The 22,104-nt window shown below is 47.9% G+C and overlaps 1 protein-coding gene across 1 annotated transcript in view; it reads right to left on the bottom strand.

Moving 5' to 3' along the window:
• Window positions 1–957: 957 nt before the first annotated feature.
• waca (WW domain containing adaptor with coiled-coil a) overlaps window positions 958–22,104 on the bottom strand; it is a 50,821-nt gene continuing 29,674 nt past the window's right edge. The window contains exons 8-13 of the mRNA XM_042299108.1: window positions 17,010–17,132; window positions 16,444–16,592; window positions 11,958–12,085; window positions 4,099–4,300; window positions 3,714–3,841; window positions 958–3,608 (exon numbers count right to left, since the gene is read on the bottom strand). Of these exons, the coding sequence (XP_042155042.1) occupies window positions 3,539–3,608; window positions 3,714–3,841; window positions 4,099–4,300; window positions 11,958–12,085; window positions 16,444–16,592; window positions 17,010–17,132 (800 nt within the window). The 3' untranslated portion in view covers window positions 958–3,538. The remainder of the gene's footprint in view (window positions 3,609–3,713; window positions 3,842–4,098; window positions 4,301–11,957; window positions 12,086–16,443; window positions 16,593–17,009; window positions 17,133–22,104) is intronic.

Raw genomic sequence — 22,104 nt, 5'->3', positions numbered from 1 at the left:
CTCCCGGGTGGCGCAGTGGTCGAAGGCATCGCAGTGCCACCAGACTCTGGGTTCGCATCCGGCTGCGACTGGGAGGTCCAAGGGGCGACGCACAATTGGCCTAGCGTCGCCCGGGTTAGGCCGGTAGGGATATCCTTGTCTCATCGCGCACTAGTGACTCCTGTGGCGGGCGGGGCGCAGTGCACGCTGACCAGTTCGCTATGTGCACGGTGTTTCCTCTGACACGGTGGATGCGCGCTGTGTTAAGAAGCAGTACGGCTTGGTTGGGTTTCGGATGATGCTTGGCTCTCGACCTTCGTCTCTCCCGTCCGGGAGTTGTAGCGACAAGACAATTGGATACCACGAAATTGGGGAGAAAAAAGGGGGTCAAATTATATATATACACCTCCTTTTAACTATGCCTTTGCAGTCTCCATACTCCTTTAATTCAGTGAAATTAACTGGAGCCCTTCACAGTAGACCTACTGATTTTAAGAGGGTTCCTTGTCCTGCAAAGGAGAGAAATCTAGAGTAGGAACTGGGTAAAGGGAAGGAAAACAGGAATATTAAATGGAGAGTATGATTGGGTAAAGCAGGACAACTAGAAGATAAGCATGAGTGGGGAGAGGGGACAGGGAGGACTGGCAGGCATTGCCAGCTTCCTAATGGCAGCAGTCCACATATTCACATCAACATAAAAGGACTATTCGAACGGCCACAATGACAAGAACCGCTATATGCGTTCTAAGAAACAAAATACGTTATAATCTAAAAATGCTCATATGGGTCTTTGCTGCAAGGGTTCAAAGACTCTCTAGTTGTGTGGCATTCGCTTATTTTGTATACAAACATGTCTGACATGACAATGAGTAAACATGGTAGCACAGACTGACACTCAGGCAAGGTCAGCACAAAGCACTTTAACCAAAAATAACTGAATTCAAAGTGCAAAACAGAGACATCTTGGTCCTATAGAGGCACATTTTATTTATTTTATTCAATATACTCAGAGGAAAACAATATACAAAGCAATGTGGTCATATTTACTGAATGTGTTGGTGCAGCTCAAATCACAGACTCACTAGAATAATAGAACAGTGGAGAAAAACATGTCACAGCTGAGGACACATATGGTTCCCAAATGGCACCAGATACCCTATATAGTGCACTACTTTTGACAAGAGTCCTATGGACCCCGGTCAAAAGTAGTGCACTACATAGGGAATAGGGTGCTATTTGGGATAGAAACACTGTTCCCGCTCTGACTCAGAGTGAACAGGGGAACAAACACAACATATACAAAGATGCAATTCTGGGTTGGAGTGCCAAAACAACCCTATGTAGATTGATGCATGACATGCTTATTGAATATCTTTGTTACTGATCAAACCGAAAACAAACTTGGTACATTTATTTCCATGTCAGAGGCTGTGTGACTTAAGACTTTCAACAAGGCACTAGCGTTATAATAGTAATAATACAATGTAAAACCTAACAGAAAACTCCAATAAAATAACCAGTGCTCGCTTAAGTTTAGCATGTTTATTACAATACGTACATTTCACATTTGACCGTGTGACCTGGCTGTAATTGCCCTGCCCGACCTCTGACCATGGTGTGTGGGGCAGCGATCATAATCTCCATGCCTACGTCCCTAATGGTACCCTATTCCCTATATAGTACACTACATTTTGACCAGTCCCTATGGGCAGGAAGACTAAAAGGGAAGAAGCCTGAGACAATGTCATAACAAAGAACATGCCAAGCACTCCAATTGCGTCATTCAGGTAAGTTCACCGGGCGCTCCATTTGGCTCCCAGTGGACCTGCCGAAGAATCTTGAAAATGATGACATTGCTGTCTTTTCCATTTTAGTCTTGCTTATGGGCCCTGGTCAAAGGTAGTGCAGTACAAAATGGAATCCAGTGCCATTTCAGACACACCCCACACCTTGCCTCGGTAGTGCCCCCCAAACCACTTCTTTAATAGCTCTCATTCGTACTCATTCACAACAGGGTGCAAAGGAAAATGTGTAGCAATAATTTATAACATTCTGATATACTAGTAATCACTGCAACTTTTTAAACTTGTTAAAACCTCTTCTTAAACTCCATTATTACCTTATCAAATGTACATAGGAATGAACTCTTAGTTGAACCGAGATGGTGCCACCTCACATTTAATAAAAGTACAGTTCTCATCCCAAAAAATACAAAAATAACTTAGCTGGAAAGTTTGAGAAAGAAAAAAACCAACAGGAGGGTTTTAGAAAGACAACTGCTCGGCGGCTCCTCAGAAGAGCTAGACCAGGGGGGGTTGGGCTTCGGCAGGTAATGGGTGTGGCCAGGGTTTAGGGAGGGACTAGCATCGGGAATTAACCTAGATGTAAAAAACATCACAACATTGCTGTGCTCTTTCATAATTTTTTTTCCCATCACACCATCAGGCACTGGTTTGGCTACTGTGAGCTGTGAACAAACAGATCTCTGAACCATTGCAACCAGGCATGATTAACCTATTTAGGAGGATGGTGGAGATGGGTACCTGTCTCCCAAACATCACCCTATTCCCTATATAGTGCACTACGTTTGCCAAAAGTACTGGCATATAAAGGGAAACGGGAGCCATTTGAGAGACATCGTGTTTGTGTAACCTTAATACTTCCACCAGAAGGTAATACATTCGTCAAATATGACTAGGTTTCATCCATAGAGCATTATTATTATTATGCAAGAGCAGAGAAAACTAGAAAATTAAAACGTGAGTTTGTTTTGTTTGCGTTACGTTTTTTTTTTAAATGTTTCAGTTATTATAACGCTAACTTCCAGTTCCATGCAGGTCATAGGTCACAGACATGCTCAAGGCAATGGTTCACTGATCTATTAACAAAAAAGCTTGAAGTCTGCAGACTGAGTGCCCCTATCCCAAATGACACCCTATTCCCTATATAGTGCACTACTTTCGACCATGGCCCATAGGGTTCCGGTCAAAAGTAGTGTACTATATAGGGAATAGTGTGCACTATAAGGAATAGGGTGCCATTTGGGACATAACCCGACTGATGCGTTTAACATGAAGAAGGCTATGAACTGAAGCTGTTGATTCCTCGGGCATAACGTTGACTCGTTTGGATGTCAAAAGCTTTGATAAACATGGCTTTCCATGGCTTCAGTCATCTACAAAACATATTTACAACATGGATAACATCTACAAGAAATCTACATCTCCAGGGCGCAAAAACCAACCATGATTGCGTCCTGTTGGCCCCATTCAAAAGTAGCGCAGTATAAATTGAAAAGGGTGCCATTTGGGATACAAGCCATGTCTAACCCTTCTCTCCGCTCTTCTCCTCCACAACAACCATCAACCACTCAGACTCTCTCCACCTAACCAAGCCCTCTCAAAGCCCAGTCCAGTGGTCCAAAGCCAATCCAACTGCAGCTCAAAAGTGTTAAGACTGGGCACAGAACAAGAACACATAATGGTTCTCCCAACCAAGAGCTCTCTTCCAACCATGTGCAATGGGTCTCTCCCCCCTTTCCTCTCTTCAAGTCAAGTCCTCAGACCATGAAGGAATTCTGATTCTTCAACTTTTCAAGTTCTTTAATTTGTTGTCTCAAAAATAATATCCTAGAGGAAAGAGGAAAAAATAAACATGTATTAGTTGACATAAAATATTTGTAATAATTTAACATATTGTGATGTTACCATGGAAATTAGGGTCTGGATTCTTACCTCTGCTCGCGCAATGTCGCTTGAATTTCACTGACTCGAACTAAGGATCTCAGATTTTTGAGCTCGGTGCAATTTTCAGACATGTTGATGCTGCCCATGGTGTGGGCCTCCTCACGTAGCCTGGACGCCTGGGATAGCCGAAGCAGAGACCAGTGAAGTTATGACAAGACATAATCAAATACCAACAGCCAGGACTCTGACCAACGCATAATGAATGTAGGTTCACGTCAGAATAACGACATGAGTCAGGTATCCAAATCAAATCTATATATAGCTCTTTACTGATCTCCCTTGAAAAACAGGTATTTTATCAAGTTGGACAACCTGTTAAAATAAAAACAAACTAATACATACATACATACAATTCCTGGGATGCGTTTCCTACCTGTTTCTCTGCGTGGTCGGCGGGCCAGCCCTGGACATGCTTGATGAGATTCTCGTTGAAGTGTGACGCTAGGGTTGGGGTGAAGGAGCAGGAGGCTGGCCGGGTGGAGGAGCTGGAGGGTGTGGAGGTGGTGGTGGGGGCACTGCTGCTGCTACTGCTGGGGGGGGCATGGTTGGGACCTGGGGACGGACTCCTCTGACTGCTGTGGAATGACAGGAGCAACGAGGAGAGGGTTCAGTCCAATTCTGCATATTATGGGTTAATTATATTCTGTTGTAATAACACTATCGCCAACTTTGTTGTTGTAACAGAGGAGACTGTAGGAGAGGGTCAAACTGATCAAAACGGAACACCACAGAATAAGATCGACAAGTACAAAGGTAGTGAGGCGGCGTTGGGACAGTAACCGAAAGGTTGCTGGATCGAATCCCGAGCTGACAAGGTAAAAAATATGTTGATCTGCCCCTGAGCAAGGCAGTTAACCCACTGTTCCTAGGGCATCAAAGACATGGGTGTTGATTAAGGCAGCACCCCGCAACTCTCTGATTCAGAGGGGTTGGGTTAAATGCGGAGGATACATTTTAGTTGAAAGCATTCAATTGACTAGGTATCCCCCTTTCCCTTATTTTACCAGTTTAATACACAAGTTGGTACCAATAAAGGCAACAAAAAAAAAAAAGCCCATTGGGCATCTATTACCAGAGGGTTAAAACAATTAGCACAAGTAACAGCGAATTTGCAGATACTGCTAGCTAAATATGGTAACGAACGCAGAAGGAAAAAAACTAAATTGCAAAAACAGTCAATCCAGCTCAAAGTTAACGTACGATACACTCTATATACAAAAGTAACAACCATTACAATTTGTGGATTCATCCATTTCAGCCACACCTATTGCTGACAGGTGTATAAAATCGAGCACACAGCCATGAAATCTTCATAGAGAGACATTGGCAGCAGAATAGCCTTACTGAGTGAATTTCAACGTGGAACTGTCATAGGATGCCACCTTTCCCACAAGTTAGTTGGTCAAATTTCTGCCCTGCTAGAGCTGCCCGGGCACAACTGTAAGTGCTGTTATTGTGAAGTGAAAATGTCTAGGAGCAACAATGGCTCAGCCGCGAAGTGGTAGGCCACCCAAGCTCACAGAATGGGACCGCCGAGTGCTGAAGTGTGCAAAAATAGTCTGTCCTCGGTTGCAACACTCAGAACAGAGTTCCAAACTGCCTCTGGAAGCAACGTTAGCGCAATAACTGCTCGTCGGGAGCTTCATGAAACGGGTTTCCATGGCCGAGCAGCCGCACACAAGCCTAAGATCACCATGCACAATCTTGCCACGTGTCGGCTGGAGAGGCCTAATGCTCGCCGCCATTGGACTCTGGAGCATTGGCAAAGCGTTCTATGGAGTGATGAATCACACTTCACCTGGCAGTGCGACGGTTTAATCTGGGTTTGGCGGATGCCAGGAGAACACTCCCAGCCCGAATGCATAGTGCCAACTGTAAAGTTCGCTGGAAGAGGAATAATGGTTTGGGCTAGGCTCTTTAGTTCCAGTGAAGGAAAATCTTAAGGCTACAGCATACAATGACATGCCCCCGTGCACAAAGCCAGGTCCATACAGAAATGGTTTGTCGAGTTCGGTGCGAAATAACTTGACTGGCCTGCACAGAGCCCTGACCTCAACCCCATCGAACACCTTTGGGATGAACTGGAATGCAGACAGAGCTAGGCCTAATCGTCCGACCTCATTAATGCTCGTGGCTGAATGGAAGCAAGTCCCCAACATCTAGTGCAAAGCCTTCCCAGAAGAGTATAGGCTGTAATGGCAGCAAAGGGGGGACCAACTCCATATTAATGCCCATGATTTTGGAATGAGATGTTCGACAACCAGGTGTCCACATACCTTTGGTCATGTAGTGAATATAGGTACGAGCGACCGAATATCATTTTTGGTATGTTTGGACATTTACAACTAAATATAAATGAGACGTTGTGCAAATGAACAAAGTTGTGCTGCATGCAGTACTGGCTCTCCAGCAGCATGTCTACATGCTGTGTCTGTGTGGAGTCGCTAGGGAAACAGATCTGACTGCTCTAATTGGAGAAGAGGGGGGAGGAGCAGACTGGCCGAGAACTGAGGGGAGAAAAAAAACGCAAGGAAACCAAGATAGCATTGGCAGCTGAACAAATAACTCATCCAAAGGGCTTTGGCTTCTCAAAAATGTCAGGAAGCTAACATAATGATGCCCTGTCATATTATTTCAGCCACTTGGATAACAAGTTAAACTAGGTGTCGTGTTAACGCATAATTCTGTGTTTTACACGCAGCAAAAAAATTCAGATCTTGCTGCGTTTTGTAAACACCGATCTGAAATGATTCTTACTGTAATTTCTGCTCGGCAGAGTAATTTGTGCTTCAGTTGCACTTTCTCCAGTACTTTTCTCAGTATAGCCAGCCTACTTTCCTCTGGTAAAATGCAAGATGAACTTTAATCAAATCATTAGGAAGTGTAGCTGGCTACATTCTTTCTATGATAGGCCTAAACATTAGATATATGATGGCCATGCATGTTTTTTCCCCAACAACAACAAAAAGACCTTGCTTTTCATTGTAAGCTAATTTACTTGTGGCTGCAAGCCGTATACCGTTCCACTTCTGTAGTCATCTGATGAAATTGCAGCTATTTTATGTCAAATGTGTTGCACTAATGTATTTCCTGTGAAGGAAAACTATAGTTGCGCGTCCCTGATCACTCTATTGAAGCAAAAAACACTGGACTTTCAATATTAAACGTGACCCCTGTCAATACATAGCTGGAACACCTGCTCCCGCTTTCTCTGGTTGTGCCATGTACAAACAAACACGTGACTGGCTCAACTGTTTTGGGGAACTAAGTAACTCCATAATGGAAAAGAATGTGACAGGGGAAATAAAATCGCTATCTGCTTTACCTTCTAACGCATTGCACAAGTTGACTGCAGGTATTTAGTTAAATAGTTAAAATTGTTTCAATGTATGGAAAAACACATTGTGTTGACGGTATTGAAAAACCATTCCGTGGCTATTTCCAAATACCCCGGTAAATACAGTATACTGCCCAAGCCTATTATATAACACGGGTGAATTCCAGTGTGACTACCATAAACGGTCGGAAAAAAAAAAAAAAAAAAAAATCTATATTTTGATGCAGTATTGCAAAAAGTAGTATCGACGCAAATGGCTTGTGAATCGTAATATGGTTAAATCCGCTTAACAGTTAAATTACATCAGACATGTTGAACTTGATTGTGCGATTTCTGCTGGTTAGCCCCATAGAGTCGATTGATGCGCCTAAAAAAATCCCCATAGAAATCAGTCAGTTAAGCTAGAGATATATGCAGTGAAAGGTGGCAGAGCTAGAGCGGTGTCTGTCAGACCATGAGACGTCCCAGGAAATAGCCTTCCTGCGAAAAACGTCTGAACGGTGTGGCCTACAAACTCTGGACAGGGGAGATTCACACAAACATGATGGTGCTCTCTGTTTTGCTCTACGACCCCAACAAGTGCCATGGGGCTCAGCTCATATGAAGGTAACCTGCACTGGTTAAAAAAAAACAATGGAAGTGTGAAGGTAGTTTTGTGCCTACCCCAAAAATGGATTAAATACAGTATGTGTAAAAAAAAAAAAAAAAATTACACCTAAAGGGGACCACAAATTCAAAATCAAATAGACCATCTTGAAACAATTCTGTTTGTCATCTTAGCACCCACCAACATCTTAGATTCTAAAGAATTAAACGATGGTACAATCCAATAGGGCAGGGTTCGACTACTAGGTTTGGCTTCGGGCCAATTTTCCCCCCCTGAGTTAATAGTCGGCGGGCCAGAACATAATTAGCATATAATATTAGCACAGTGAATAGGCCTACACTACACATTGAACTAAATGTTTAACACATCTGATTAGTACATACTAAATTCAGTGATCATAACATAATTTCGATCTGATTAACTTGTTATGGCTGTGGGCAGTATTGAGTAGATTGGATGAATAAGGTGCCCAGAGTAAACTGCCTGCTACTCAGGCCCAGTTGCTAATATATGCATAATATTAGTAGATTTGGATAGAACACTCTGAAGTTTCTTAAACTGTTTGAATGATGTTTGAGTATAACAGAACTCAAAAATCCAACCAGGAAGTGGGAAATCTGAGGTTTGTAGTTTTTCAACTCATTGCCTATCGAATATACAGTGTCTATGGGGTCAAATTGCACTTCCCAAGGCTTCCACTAGATGAACAGTCTTTAGTACCTTGTTTGATGCTTCTACTGTAAAGGAGGGGGGAATGAGAGGGGATTGAGTCAGAGGTCTGCCAGAGAGGCATGAATTGACCACGCGCGTTCACGTGAGAGTTAGCTTGAGTTCCATTGCATTTCTGAAGACAAAGGAATTCTCCAGTTGGAACATTATTGAAGATTGATTTTTAAAAATCCTAAAGATTGATTCTATACATCGTTTGACATGTTTCTACGAACTGTAATATAACTGACTTCTCGTCTGAACTAAGCGATCGCGCATTGAGCATTTGGATTACTGGGCTAAAAGCACAAACAAATCTTTAAAATCGTGTAAAATACTTGTATGTTTGAGGAATTTTAATTTTGAGAATTTGGCGCCCTGCACTTTCACTGGCTGTTGTCATATCGATCCCGTTAGCGGGATTCAAGCCGTAAGCTTTAAGCTCATAAAATCACCAATATCTCTACTCAATTATTATTTTATGTTTATTTCTCGGTGCATTGATTGGTGGGGAAAAAACAGGTCTGCGTAACCTACTGTAGTCCACACTACTTTTGTTAATGTCAACATTCGTTCAGAACAATTAGCTTGATAGCAAGAGAACATGTCGATCTCAAAAAGAATCAAAAGAAAGGTGGATAATGAAAATCTAAGTTTCAGGGAAGAATAGACAGAGATGTGCATTCATCTTACCATCTTTCTCAAAAACGAAGCCAGTGTGTCTTACTTACGGTGAAAAGGTCGCTGTTTGCAAAGAAGTCAATCTCAGACAGTATGATGAATCTAAGCATGGTTCTTTCAAAGTGGCCTTCCCGCCCCAGACAGAGGCCCGATGCAGAACAATTGAAGCATTAACTACAAGCTACAAAAACAGCAGCAGAATCCTCCTTTGTGGCCTGACAAAAAGAACAGAAGGTCACAAGAGCCTTCCTAGACGTCCTGGGTTCTAACCAAACACAAAATGCCCTTCACAGACACGGAGCTATTTAAAACGTGCATGGTGACAGTTTGAGGAATTGGCTACAGACAAGTCTGTGGATTGCATAATTGCGTCTGTCAAACAGGTGCCCCTGTCTGCGTCAACAGCCGGACAGTGTCCATGCTCTGGTGGATGATGTGCATAGGATTGTTCTGGAGGGGCCCAGTAAGGCTGAGCATTTCCCCCTGGCTATTGATGAGAGTACTGACAAAACCGATGTAGTACAGTTGTGTATTTGGCTGTTATTTTCATGGAAATGACTAAAGAAGAGCTACGGGCACCGATTCCCCTCGACGGGCACACCACTGGGGACATCCTATTCACAAAGCTGGAACCATTGTTTACGCAGCATGGCCTGTCATTAGAAAACTTTGTGGTCTCCGACAGGGCTCCTGCTATGGTGGGCAGACACATGGGCCTGTTCAGCAGGTTGAAGGAAATCGCCCCACAAATGAATGGCTTGCATTGTCTCACCCATCAGAGTGTGCTGTGTGTCAGACTAAACGCTGAGCTAAAAGATGTGATGGACAAAGCCATGATAAATAATCAACTTTGTCAGGGGGACATCAAGCACACAACCCTGTATTTCCCGCAAGCTTGTGACAGAATCAGAGAAGGCCACCCACGATGATCTCCTGCTTCACAACAACGTGCACTGGCTGATTAAAGGAAAAGATCAAGAGCAATTCTGTGAGCTGCATGACCAGGTTGTGGATTTTGTCCAAAAAAGCTAAATGATGACAGCAACTGACCATCTTCTTATTCTGGAAATTGAAGAATTCCTCTCTAATGTAGCTGGTTTGGCTGACATATTCTGTCACTTAAATCTGCATTTACAAGGAAGAGGGAAAACAGTCGAGGACATAGTGGAAAAACTTGAGGCCTTTACCAGAAAGCTTGAGTTTTCAATTTGGACTTGTCCTCTGGAAGGCTACTGCGCCTCAGCACACTGAAGAAACGACAGACAGAGGTACCAGGGGGCAAGGAAACGATAGCCTCGCTGGATGAGGCCGCAATTTCATACTGAGCTGATTGAATTCCAAACATCGAGACAAATCAGGGATGCGCTCAGGAGTGCCGAGTCCTGGCATGCTCAGAGAAACATAGCACAATAAAGACCATGTTTGGTTCGACTTACATCTGCGAGTCCTCCTTTTCCTCTATCAAATGTATCAATCAGATGCATCTATAAAGCCCTTGTTATTTCAGCTGATTTCACAAAGTACTGTACAGAAACCCAGCCTAAAACCCCCAAACAGCAAGCAATGCAGGTGTAGAACTTCTATGAACATAATCAAGACTCACAACAGGAACCGGCTTTCACATAAGTCAATCAAGGACTGCCTTGCACATCAAAATCACATCCCTCTCTTTAGACATCCACAAGATCGTGTCCGGGGGGAAATGCAACTTCTCCCATTAAGTAAGTAACTTAGTATTTAATAAATAATGATATAGGCTACTAACATTCATTATGTGCTTATCCATGGCTATTTCAGGTCTCATGCTGACACTATTTTCTGTTTGTGGTTACACAAGCAGGTTATCCCGAATCTCCCGATACAGACATTCAGACATTACAAACCACCTTTCTTAAATTATTGTTTTATGTAGGATGCTACCTTGTTTGCCAGTTGCAATTGTAAGTATGCCTAATAAAGAATATAAAAATCCCACTTCTAGGAGGCCATTCTTCTTTTCTTGTGAAAGATGCTGTTCAGCCACATAACTGGCTGAGGTAGGCCAAGTTATTTTATATGGGCCTTGGCTCAGAGGAAATAACACTCCAATTAAGCCCTCTTGTTGTTTGTAAAGTCAAATTAAAATGAAGATTATTGTGGAAGTGAATTACTCGACTGGGGTAGTTTTTCCTCCATCTGTTGCTTGGCACCACTTGCGTAACAAGTTATCTATATTTTCTGCAGCAGGTGCTGTTCATCTCCTATTGATTGCGCTGCAGTTGCAGCTTTACATTTCAGCACCTAAAAAAATGGTCCACTGCCTGCTTTATTAGAGGACTGTCTCCTGCATTCGCTCGCCACATGAATGAAGATAAAATTTTACTTTTGCATTATTTAGGTAGGGTCACTTCCTTCTTGGGACATTGCATCTCAGGTCCAATATATTATATATTTTTTTAATGAACAAAAATATTCAGAATTCATTTTGGTGGCAAATATATGGCCCGCGGTCCACCTGTTTGGGAACCCTGCAATAGGGTCTTCGCAATGATTTATCAAAGACTTGTTGCCCATTAACCCACCAGCAGGTGGCACCTCAACACTAAATATTGAAATAATGTGTAAACAGTGTTTTACAAGGCATGATCATGGCATTGTACGTCATCCCTTGAGGTTCTCTGCTTTCTCTTCACATCAGTCTGAAATGAACACAAGAGCTTCTTGAAGACTCTTTGTAGCAATGATAGTTGTTTTACCACCTTTAGTTGAAAACACCAATTGTAAATCGCTCTAGATTAGAGCATCTGCTAAATTACGATTGCATTTATAGATTTATCACACTGAAAACATTTCAAAAACACAAACATATTCAACACAATGTCACAAAGAGCTAATGACTAAAATGTAAATGTGGGCTAACCCTTGGCGCTGGAGGGTCCTTGGGGAGGCGGCGATGTCGTGTCCATGCAGTTTGTCGCTGGGGAGGGGCTGCTGGGGGGAGGGCTGGGGGGCTGATCCCTGCTGCTTCACAACTGGCGTGTTGCTCACCTGGACCACACAGAGACAGAGGGGAGGAGAGTTAGAGAGGAAACACCAGAACCACGGACGTTCACCTGGACCACACAGACAGACACCAACGACCGACACAGACATCAACGACCGCCAGCAACCCACCCACCGACACACCGCCAGCCAGCCAGCGAGCGACACACCGCCAGCCAGGCAGCGAGCGAACGACACACCGCCAGCCAGGCAGCGAGCGAACGACACACCGCCAGCCAGGCAGCGAGCGAACGACACACCGCCAGCCAGGCAGCGAGCGAACGACACACCGCCAGCCAGGCAGCGAGCCAGCGACACACCGCCAGCCAGCGAGCCAGCGACACACCGCCAGCCAGCCAGCGAGCGAGCGACACACCGCCAGCCAGCCAGCCAGCGAGCGAGCGACACACCGCCAGCCAGCCAGCCAGCGAGCGAGCGACACACCGCCAGCCAGCCAGCCAGCGAGCGAGCGACACACCGCCAGCCAGCCAGCCAGCGAGCAGCCACACCGCCAGCCAGCGAGCGACACACCGCCAGCGAGCGACACACCGCCAGCCAGGCAGCGAGCCAGCGACGACACACCGCCAGCCAGGCAGCGAGCCAGCGAACGACACACCGCCAGCCAGGCAGCGAGCCAGCGAGCGACACACCGCCAGCCAGCCAGCGACGACACACCGCCAGCCAGCCAGCGAGCGACACACCGCCAGCCAGCCAGCGAGCGACACACCGCCAGCCAGCCAGCGAGCGACACACCGCCAGCCAGCCAGCGACACACCGCCAGCCAGCCAGCGAGCGACACACCGCCAGCCAGCCAGCGAGCGACACACCGCCAGCCAGCCAGCGAGCGACACACCGCCAGCCAGGCAGCGAGCGACACACCGCCAGCCAGGCAGCGAGCGACACACCGCCAGCCAGGCAGCGAGCGACACACCGCCAGCCAGGCAGCGAGCACACCGCCAGCCAGCGAGCGAACACACCGCCAGCCAGCGAGCGAACACACCGCCAGCCAGCGAACACACCGCCAGCCAGCGAACACACCGCCAGCCAGCCAGCCAGCCAGCGAACACACCGCCAGCCAGCCAGCCAGCCAGCGAACACACCGCCAGCCAGCCAGCCAGCGAACACACCGCCAGCCAGCCAGCCAGCCAGCCAGCAAACACACCGCCAGCCAGCCAGCCAGCGAACACACCGCCAGCCAGCCAGCGAACACACCGCCAGCCAGGCAGCGAACACACCGCCAGCCAGCCAGCGAACACACCGCCAGCCAGCCAGCGAACACACCGCCAGCCAGCCAGCGACACACCGCCAGCCAGCCAGCCAGCGACACACCGCCAGCCAGCCAGCGACACACCGCCAGCGACACACCGCCAGCCAGCCAGCGACACACCGCCAGCAACACACCGCCAGCCAGCCAGCAAGCGAGCAACACACCGCCAGCCAGCCAGCAAGCGAGCAACACACCGCCAGCCAGCCAGCGAGCAACACACCGCCAGCCAGCCAGCAAGCGAGCAACACACCGCCAGCCAGCCAGCAAGCGAGCAACACACCGCCAGCCAGCCAGCAAGCGAGCAACACACCGCCAGCCAGCCAGCAAGCGAGCAACACACCGCCAGCCAGCCAGCAAGCGAGCAACACACCGCCAGCCAGCCAGCAAGCGAGCAACACACCGCCAGCCAGCCAGCGAACACACCGCCAGCCAGCCAGCGACACACCGCCAGCCAGCCAGCCAGCGACACACCGCCAGCCAGCCAGCGACACACCGCCAGCGACACACCGCCAGCCAGCCAGCGACACACCGCCAGCAACACACCGCCAGCCAGCCAGCAAGCGAGCAACACACCGCCAGCCAGCCAGCAAGCGAGCAACACACCGCCAGCCAGCCAGCCAGCGACACACCGCCAGCCAGCCAGCGACACACCGCCAGCGACACACCGCCAGCCAGCCAGCGACACACCGCCAGCAACACACCGCCAGCCAGCCAGCAAGCGAGCAACACACCGCCAGCCAGCCAGCAAGCGAGCAACACACCGCCAGCCAGCCAGCGAGCAACACACCGCCAGCCAGCCAGCAAGCGAGCAACACACCGCCAGCCAGCCAGCAAGCGAGCAACACACCGCCAGCCAGCCAGCAAGCGAGCAACACACCGCCAGCCAGCCAGCAAGCGAGCAACACACCGCCAGCCAGCCAGCAAGCGAGCAACACACCGCCAGCCAGCCAGCGAACACACCGCCAGCCAGCCAGCGACACACCGCCAGCCAGCCAGCCAGCGACACACCGCCAGCCAGCCAGCGACACACCGCCAGCGACACACCGCCAGCCAGCCAGCGACACACCGCCAGCAACACACCGCCAGCCAGCCAGCAAGCGAGCAACACACCGCCAGCCAGCCAGCAAGCGAGCAACACACCGCCAGCCAGCCAGCGAGCAACACACCGCCAGCCAGCCAGCGAGCAACACACCGCCAGCCAGCCAGCAAGCGAGCAACACACCGCCAGCCAGCCAGCAAGCGAGCAACACACCGCCAGCCAGCCAGCGAGCGAGCGACACACCGCCAGCCAGCCAGCGAGCGAGCGACACACCGCCAGCCAGCCAGCCAGCGAGCGACGACACACCGCCAGCCAGCCAGCCAGCGAGCGAGCGACACACCGCCAGCCAGCCAGCCAGCGACGAGCGACACACCGCCAGCCAGCCAGCCAGCGACGAGCGACACACCGCCAGCCAGCGAGCGACACACCGCCAGCCAGGCAGCGAGCCAGCGAGCGACACACCGCCAGCCAGGCAGCGAGCCAGCGAACGACACACCGCCAGCCAGGCAGCCAGCCAGCGAGCGACACACCGCCAGCCAGCCAGCGAGCGACACACCGCCAGCCAGCCAGCCAGCCAGCGACACACCGCCAGCCAGCCAGCGAGCGACACACCGCCAGCCAGCCAGCGAGCGACACACCGCCAGCCAGCCAGCGACGACACACCGCCAGCCAGGCAGCGAGCGACACACCGCCAGCCAGGCAGCGAGCGACACACCGCCAGCCAGGCAGCGAGCGACACACCGCCAGCCAGGCAGCGAGCGACACACCGCCAGCCAGGCAGCGAGCGACACACCGCCAGCCAGGCAGCGAGCGAACACACCGCCAGCCAGCCAACACACCGCCAGCCAGCGAGCGAACACACCGCCAGCCAGCCACACCGCCAGCCAGCGAACACACCGCCAGCCAGCCAGCCAGCCAGCGAACACACCGCCAGCCAGCCAGCCAGCCAGAACACACCGCCAGCCAGCCAGCCAGCGAACACACCGCCAGCCAGCCAGCCAGCCAGCCAGCAAACACACCGCCAGCCAGCCAGCCAGCGAACACACCGCCAGCCAGCCAGCGAACACACCGCCAGCCAGGCAGCGAACACACCGCCAGCCAGCCAGCGAACACACCGCCAGCCAGGCAGCGAACACACCGCCAGCCAGCCAGCGAACACACCGCCAGCCAGCCAGCGAACACACCGCCAGCCAGCCAGCGACACACCGCCAGCCAGCCAGCCAGCGACACACCGCCAGCCAGCCAGCGACACACCGCCAGCGACACACCGCCAGCCAGCCAGCGACACACCGCCAGCAACACACCGCCAGCCAGCCAGCAAGCGAGCAACACACCGCCAGCCAGCCAGCAAGCGAGCAACACACCGCCAGCCAGCCAGCGAGCAACACACCGCCAGCCAGCCAGCGAGCAACACACCGCCAGCCAGCCAGCAAGCGAGCAACACACCGCCAGCCAGCCAGCAAGCGAGCAACACACCGCCAGCCAGCCAGCAAGCGAGCAACACACCGCCAGCCAGCCAGCAAGCGAGCAACACACCGCCAGCCAGCCAGCAAGCGAGCAACACACCGCCAGCCAGCCAGCAAGCGACACACCGCCAGCCAGCGAGCGACACACCACCAGCGAGCGACACACCGCCAGCCAGGCAGCGAGCGACACCGCCAGCCAGCAACAGCCAGACAGCCGAGGCCAGATAAGAATAGCTCTAGTAAGATAAACATTCATTATTAAAGACTAAGATGCAGACACACACTGCCAGACACAGACACAACGGAAAACAAGAGCTGCTTGCTCAAGTGCTGTCACAGCAAACGTTCCGACAATGACACGCTTATTACACTGACAAAAACACAAATCTGAAAGAGAAACACACCCCTACAGCAGTAATAAATGCTGAACAACCAAGGTAGGTCTTAGAACAGCTGGTCATGATACTATGAAACACCAAGAACAAATAATCCTCGTCCCAGACCAGCTGGGTTATGAAGACAAGATCACTACCATGCCACTCAGGGGGTAAAGAGGCCCTACCTTAGGCTGGGGGGGTAGAGTAGACAGTACCTTGGTTTGTGAGGTGACAGGCGGCGTGCTGAGCAGGGCTTTGTGGTGACCAGCGTTGGTCTGAGGCGTGCTGATCCTGGGAGACACGTAGGAGCGGGGAGAGGAGGCGTCTGATGTCAAGGACATGGGGGACTGGTTCGACTGCTGGGCTGTTGGTGTTAACAGAGAGGTTGGAGAATGATTTAGTAAAAACCATTTACACGACAAAGCTGCATTTTGTAAGCAGGTGGCAAAAGCAACCCAAAGTAATTTAGGGACTAACTATGACAGAATTGTAGATGAAAACAGTGTCTTCTTTGCAGATTGTAACAGTGCAAAAAGAAGACTGACGCAAAATCATACAAAAATCAACCACTGACATGAGATGCTAAAAACACGCATCGATGCGGTTTGAGGGAGAGGGCATGGATATGCTTAAACATTTGACCACCATTCCAATTCTAGTTTAGACAGTTTTTCTAATACTAAAATCAACAGTGGCAAGTTGAAGGAAAGTTCCCAATTTTGGATGTAAAAAACAACAACCGCGGAAGCAAAACAAAACAGTGTGGCTGAAGAAGTCCTACCTTGGTTGGAGAGCTGGGCTGCTTGGGAGAGAAGAGTGGTGATGTTGAAGGCCGACGGGCCGGCCGTGAGGATCTTATGAAGCAACGACTGTAACGACGCTTGAGTGACCGCAGCTTTGAGGACTAGGGAGAGAGAAAATAGTGAGGAAAGATCATCTAAAAGCATAACAGAGGATCCCTAATTAGGGGTGTAACGGTACATGTATTCGTACCGAACAGTTCGGTGCAGGGAACTTGGTTCGGTCCTCACGGAATAAATTGTAATATATAATTGACGCATTTCAAACAGTCCTTTTGTGAGGCGCAAACGGGAAAAAGTTCTGTTCGATGGCGAGTTCAATAAACTAGGAGGATTCCTCATCATTGTTTAAAATCTCCAGTTTGGGAAAATGTTAGCTTCCAACAGCGATGGACAGAGTAGTGGATTAAACGTTAACAGTATGTCGCCGCACTCAACGAGAATAGCCTATGCAGCTGCCAACACCTCAAATATGTTGACACATTCACACACTCCCACCCGCCGTATACCGGAGCAGGACAGAAACACAAAGAAAGAAAACAGTCGTCTCCCAATTCAAGCAGCTCTTGGCAGTGGATTCTGACTGGGCCAAAGAAATAACAGGAGCAATATGTGGGCTGTGTTCATATTTTTTTACAGTCTTTGGTTTATAGCCGTGGATATGTACATACTCTGTGGTTGAGAAGAGGGGGGTTTCATTAGTGGTTTCAGCACTTCGTGAACGTGCCCGAGCCACGTTACGAACTTCAATCGTACACCCAGTTCAGCAAACAGTTAGTACCCGCTCCATATAAACAAACCACAGCCAAAGTTTTCAATTCATTTTCCATAGCACCTTGTGTTACTTAAGTGACAGCGATTCACTTTATCCCGCAGTGGGAGATGTACCGTGCTAGACGCGCATCTGGCACTGAAATAGGCAGTGTCATGGTGCGTTCATAACTAAGTGGGAAGTGGATATTTACCAAGTACGACTGGGAAAAATCCACTTGAACGGCCATGAAACTGATAAATGACTAGTGGCAAACTAGCACACACCCACCTCTCCCACATGGTGACCTACTAAGGAAACTGCCTCTAAACAGTCTTTTTGGCAGTTAAATGCAACAAAACATGTATAAACTATAATTTGTTTACAAGCATGATAGCTGTAATTGTAGCATGGCTGACACAGCTCCTTGACAATTATCCAAATCTGCCTTTCTCAATGAGTCCCATGAATTAATCCAACTGGTAAATTCCCACCTCCCACATGGTTACAAACGCAGCACCAGAGTGAAAACTGCAGAGGCCCAACAAAACAATCCGGTCACAACAGACAATGCCAGGAACATTGTAAATGCTGAACATCGTGAACGGCAAATAACTTTCCTGCTGTACCGAAAACCAACTATGACACAACAGCAATATGTACCAAACTGTGGTTTTGGTGAGCCGTCACACCCCCTAATCCCTAATATAATCCCTGTTTTAGATCAATACTGATCAGACCCACTTTAAAGCCACACACTGTAAAATGGGCAGCGGACACCACCAAAGAGTAAGTTGGCCCACCAACAAAATGTAAACAACGGCGCAAATGCATTTGGTGACAGTGGCTCCTCTCTAGCTCAGGGATTTTCAATTCCGGTCCTTGAGGGCTGAAACACTTCTGGTTTTTGTTTCTACCTGGTAATTAACCGCACTCACCTGGTGTCCCAGGTATGAATTGGTCCCTTATTTGGAGAGGATGATGAAAACCAGAAGTGTCTCGGCCCTCCAGGACCTGCAATGAACAGCCGTTCTCTAGCTGCTCCAAGTGTCTCTTTTGAAGTAGGTGCAAACTTGATAAAACAATTTATACGTCTAAAGATAAATGATTCAATAATTCCACCCTGAAACCATATAATTGTATGAAATTGATTAGAATCATAAAACTATAATCTGATGTGTGTGTGTGTAGTTGTCAGAATTAGAACAAGGACCTTTTGTTCCTTTTTAGTATGTAAGCAGGGTGCAAGTGGGAAACAAATGAGAAGAGGAGCTATCGACAGACAAGCTGGACTACTGTGTTCCTTACAGGACATTCTGTCTCCACCTGTGGAGGTGAGAAACTGTTAGTAAAGACGGGGTATGCATTTTTGACGTTAGAACATTCTCGTGAATAAACTGTACTAACCTTTTGCATAAGCTGCGTCTTTGCCTAATTATTATTATACCCATGGTCTTACAAACCTCGGGGATTGGTCAAAGCTATTGATTGTTAGTTATAATCATTGGGATTGAACATTCTCATGACAAAACTGCATCAGAACGGTGAAACAGTAACAAAGTAGAGGATGACACGGGAGTGAAAATTCATTCCTGTCCCGTCTTGTCATCTTTTCCCCCTGTACTGATCTCACAACAGTTCTATAACCCCGGAACTTTCCTGTCCCTTCCCGATAAAAATCAGTCCCACTCATTTTTGCGAGCAGAAATATGTAGGCTATTGTGTTTGTTGAGGAAGCATCTGAAATCATTTCAGTAATGCAACATGTGACTGATGTGGTCATCTTACCTACTTTAGTTGAATGCACTGACTGTTGGCCTTAAGTTGCTCTGGACAACAGCGTATTCTAAATGACCTAAATGTAGACAGATTAAGGCTGGAGGACGAGAGCCGAGACCACAGCACCCAGAAATCTGTAGCCTACAGCGGAGAACATATGAACATTTACAACATATATATTTTAAAAACTGATTGGCAGTAGGCTACTGGCTAAGTCAATCTATATTTATTTCACTCTTCACTTCAGATGGCACGGGTTTAGTTTAGCATTAAGCCCAATTATGTGTTTAAGCTGTATGGAGTAGAGCAGCTATGCTGCTTCAGGCCGCTTGTCCCACTCTCCGGTTGGTAAGCTATTTGACTAAAGTTCAACAGTTTTTAAAATTTTTTACAAGCCCTGTACTCAGTTCCTTCCTTGTCAAAGACAACTCCATAAACAAAATGTAGCTAAAACATTGCTCTTTCCTTGTCAGTAAGGTTAGTGATGGGTTCTTGGCAGAAACACATTGTAATTCCGCTGTTGACGGCATCATCATTTAGCTGACTGACGTAGGTTGGCGTCTGAGGTAGTCTTTCACTCCCATTCATGCCAGAATCCTGGACCCTAAAGAGTCCTGTTCCCGTGTAAACCTCTATCACAGAGCAGTGTTCAGTCTGGATTCCAGGTCAACTGATAGATGCTTACTAACGGGAAGCCTACATCATGTTGGATTTAACGGATTCCTGGAAGACCCCTTAGCAGTCATTTCTCTGTAGGTTTAGGTGTGCCGACCGAGCTGAGTAAGGGAAAGCAGGGAATCTCTGGAAGAGAGCAGAGCATCAGCAGGAAGAGAGACCGTCTGACCCACTTCTGGAGACGCACAGTCTCTCTGTGCGTCCCAATCGGCACCCTACAGCTTTTGTAGGGCACTACTTTTGACCAGGACCCAAGTTTCAGATAATTCCACATTTTGAAATCGCCACCATTCGACGACACCCAGCAGGTGATTCAATGGACACAGACGACATGTGTTGGTCCATCTTGTCCTTTTGGCCTACTTAAGTACAGGCAGGAAGAAAAGCTTCCATTCTTGGACGTGGCTAGTAGTAGGCACAAAGATGTTTAGAGAAAAAAAAAGAAGCGGTGGCTACACAAAGGTACTACAGCAGCATAACATTTGTTGGTTGAGTAGCATTACCACATATTCCAATACAGTCTGATGTATATTTATTCAGATCCTGTTCGATTCAGAATTTGAGACAGATATGCAACAGATAGACAGCGGTAGGTAGATCTGTCAATTGAGACGCCACCTAGTAACCAGGCTACTTCCCAATAGCAAAACCCCAGAATGCAGAAACAGGAAATACAAGCATTTACATAACACTTCAGTCTGCGCTACTAATATTGTATCCCAGGTCATGCTAATACATTTGAGTGAATATTCATTCAGTTCTCGTGTTAAATTTTAACATGCTTATTAGTATGGGACCTTCCAGGCTAGGCTGAGGTTAAAGAAAATAAAATAATAATTCAGTCAATTGACATAACAGTGCCTGGCTAATTCCCAATGTGAAAACCCAGAAATGTGGAAAGATGAGCCAGTATAGTGTAGTCTGCTCCGCTAAGATACTGCATTCTGCTTTTGACTCAGGGACCATAAAGCAGTCAGACAGACTGACACGCTCGCTCCAAACAGACATGTTATTTTCTGCATGGCCACTCATCGATGCATACTGAAGCAGGATTGGGCTACGGCTGTGTGACGTTGGCCCCGATGAGCACATTTGGAGCACTTAAGTAGGCCTTCCCCTCACAAGCCAGGCAGAGCCAGGGCCAGCCTCCAACCGAGAGACCTGGTAGTAGCAATACTAGTGATAGGACATATTTGTAAATTTAAAAAAATTAAAAAGCTAGTTACAAAGAGATATAATTTGACGATATATTGTATAATTCTTGCACTAGTTGGCTGTACCTGCACCAAAACCATTTTTCCTTCATTGCTTGTTCTTCACCTTTTTAAATAGGGAGCCAAATTGTTTTCAGCACTTGCATTTCCATGACTGATCAAAACGTTTTCTCATGGCTCTCCTCCCGTCTCAAAGCCAATATGGTGAGAAATATGTTCGGAATATCCAACAGCAATAAAATCATAGTATTGAATAAAAATACATATAGTATTGTGAGAATCACAATACATATCTTATCGGCACCAAAGTATTGTGAGGTCCCTAGCCATTCCCAGCCCTAAGCAATACCAGAACACCAAAACAGATGAAAGACAGAACAGGCAGAAGGAGAAAGAGAGCGGACAGAAAGAGGGGACAAACAAAGAGAGAAAAGAGGTGGAAGGACAAGGGTAGGAGAGAAGCAGTGTTTTTGTAGCACACATGCGATGGAGTTTGCTAAACAAATACCTACTGGGCTGATGCAAATAATCATATTCTGCCAGGTCAGCCATTGGTCACGTCGGAGTTCAGATATCTGCATTTTCAAAACGCAGATCAAAAAAAAATCTGCGATATAAACCATTTCACCAGCGTTTCATTTTGAAAATCAATGGGGC

The sequence above is a fragment of the Oncorhynchus tshawytscha genome, linkage group LG16 (genome assembly GCF_018296145.1).
Source record: "Oncorhynchus tshawytscha isolate Ot180627B linkage group LG16, Otsh_v2.0, whole genome shotgun sequence".
NCBI lineage: Eukaryota > Metazoa > Chordata > Actinopteri > Salmoniformes > Salmonidae > Oncorhynchus > Oncorhynchus tshawytscha.
This window is presented reverse-complemented; position numbering and strand designations above follow the sequence as displayed.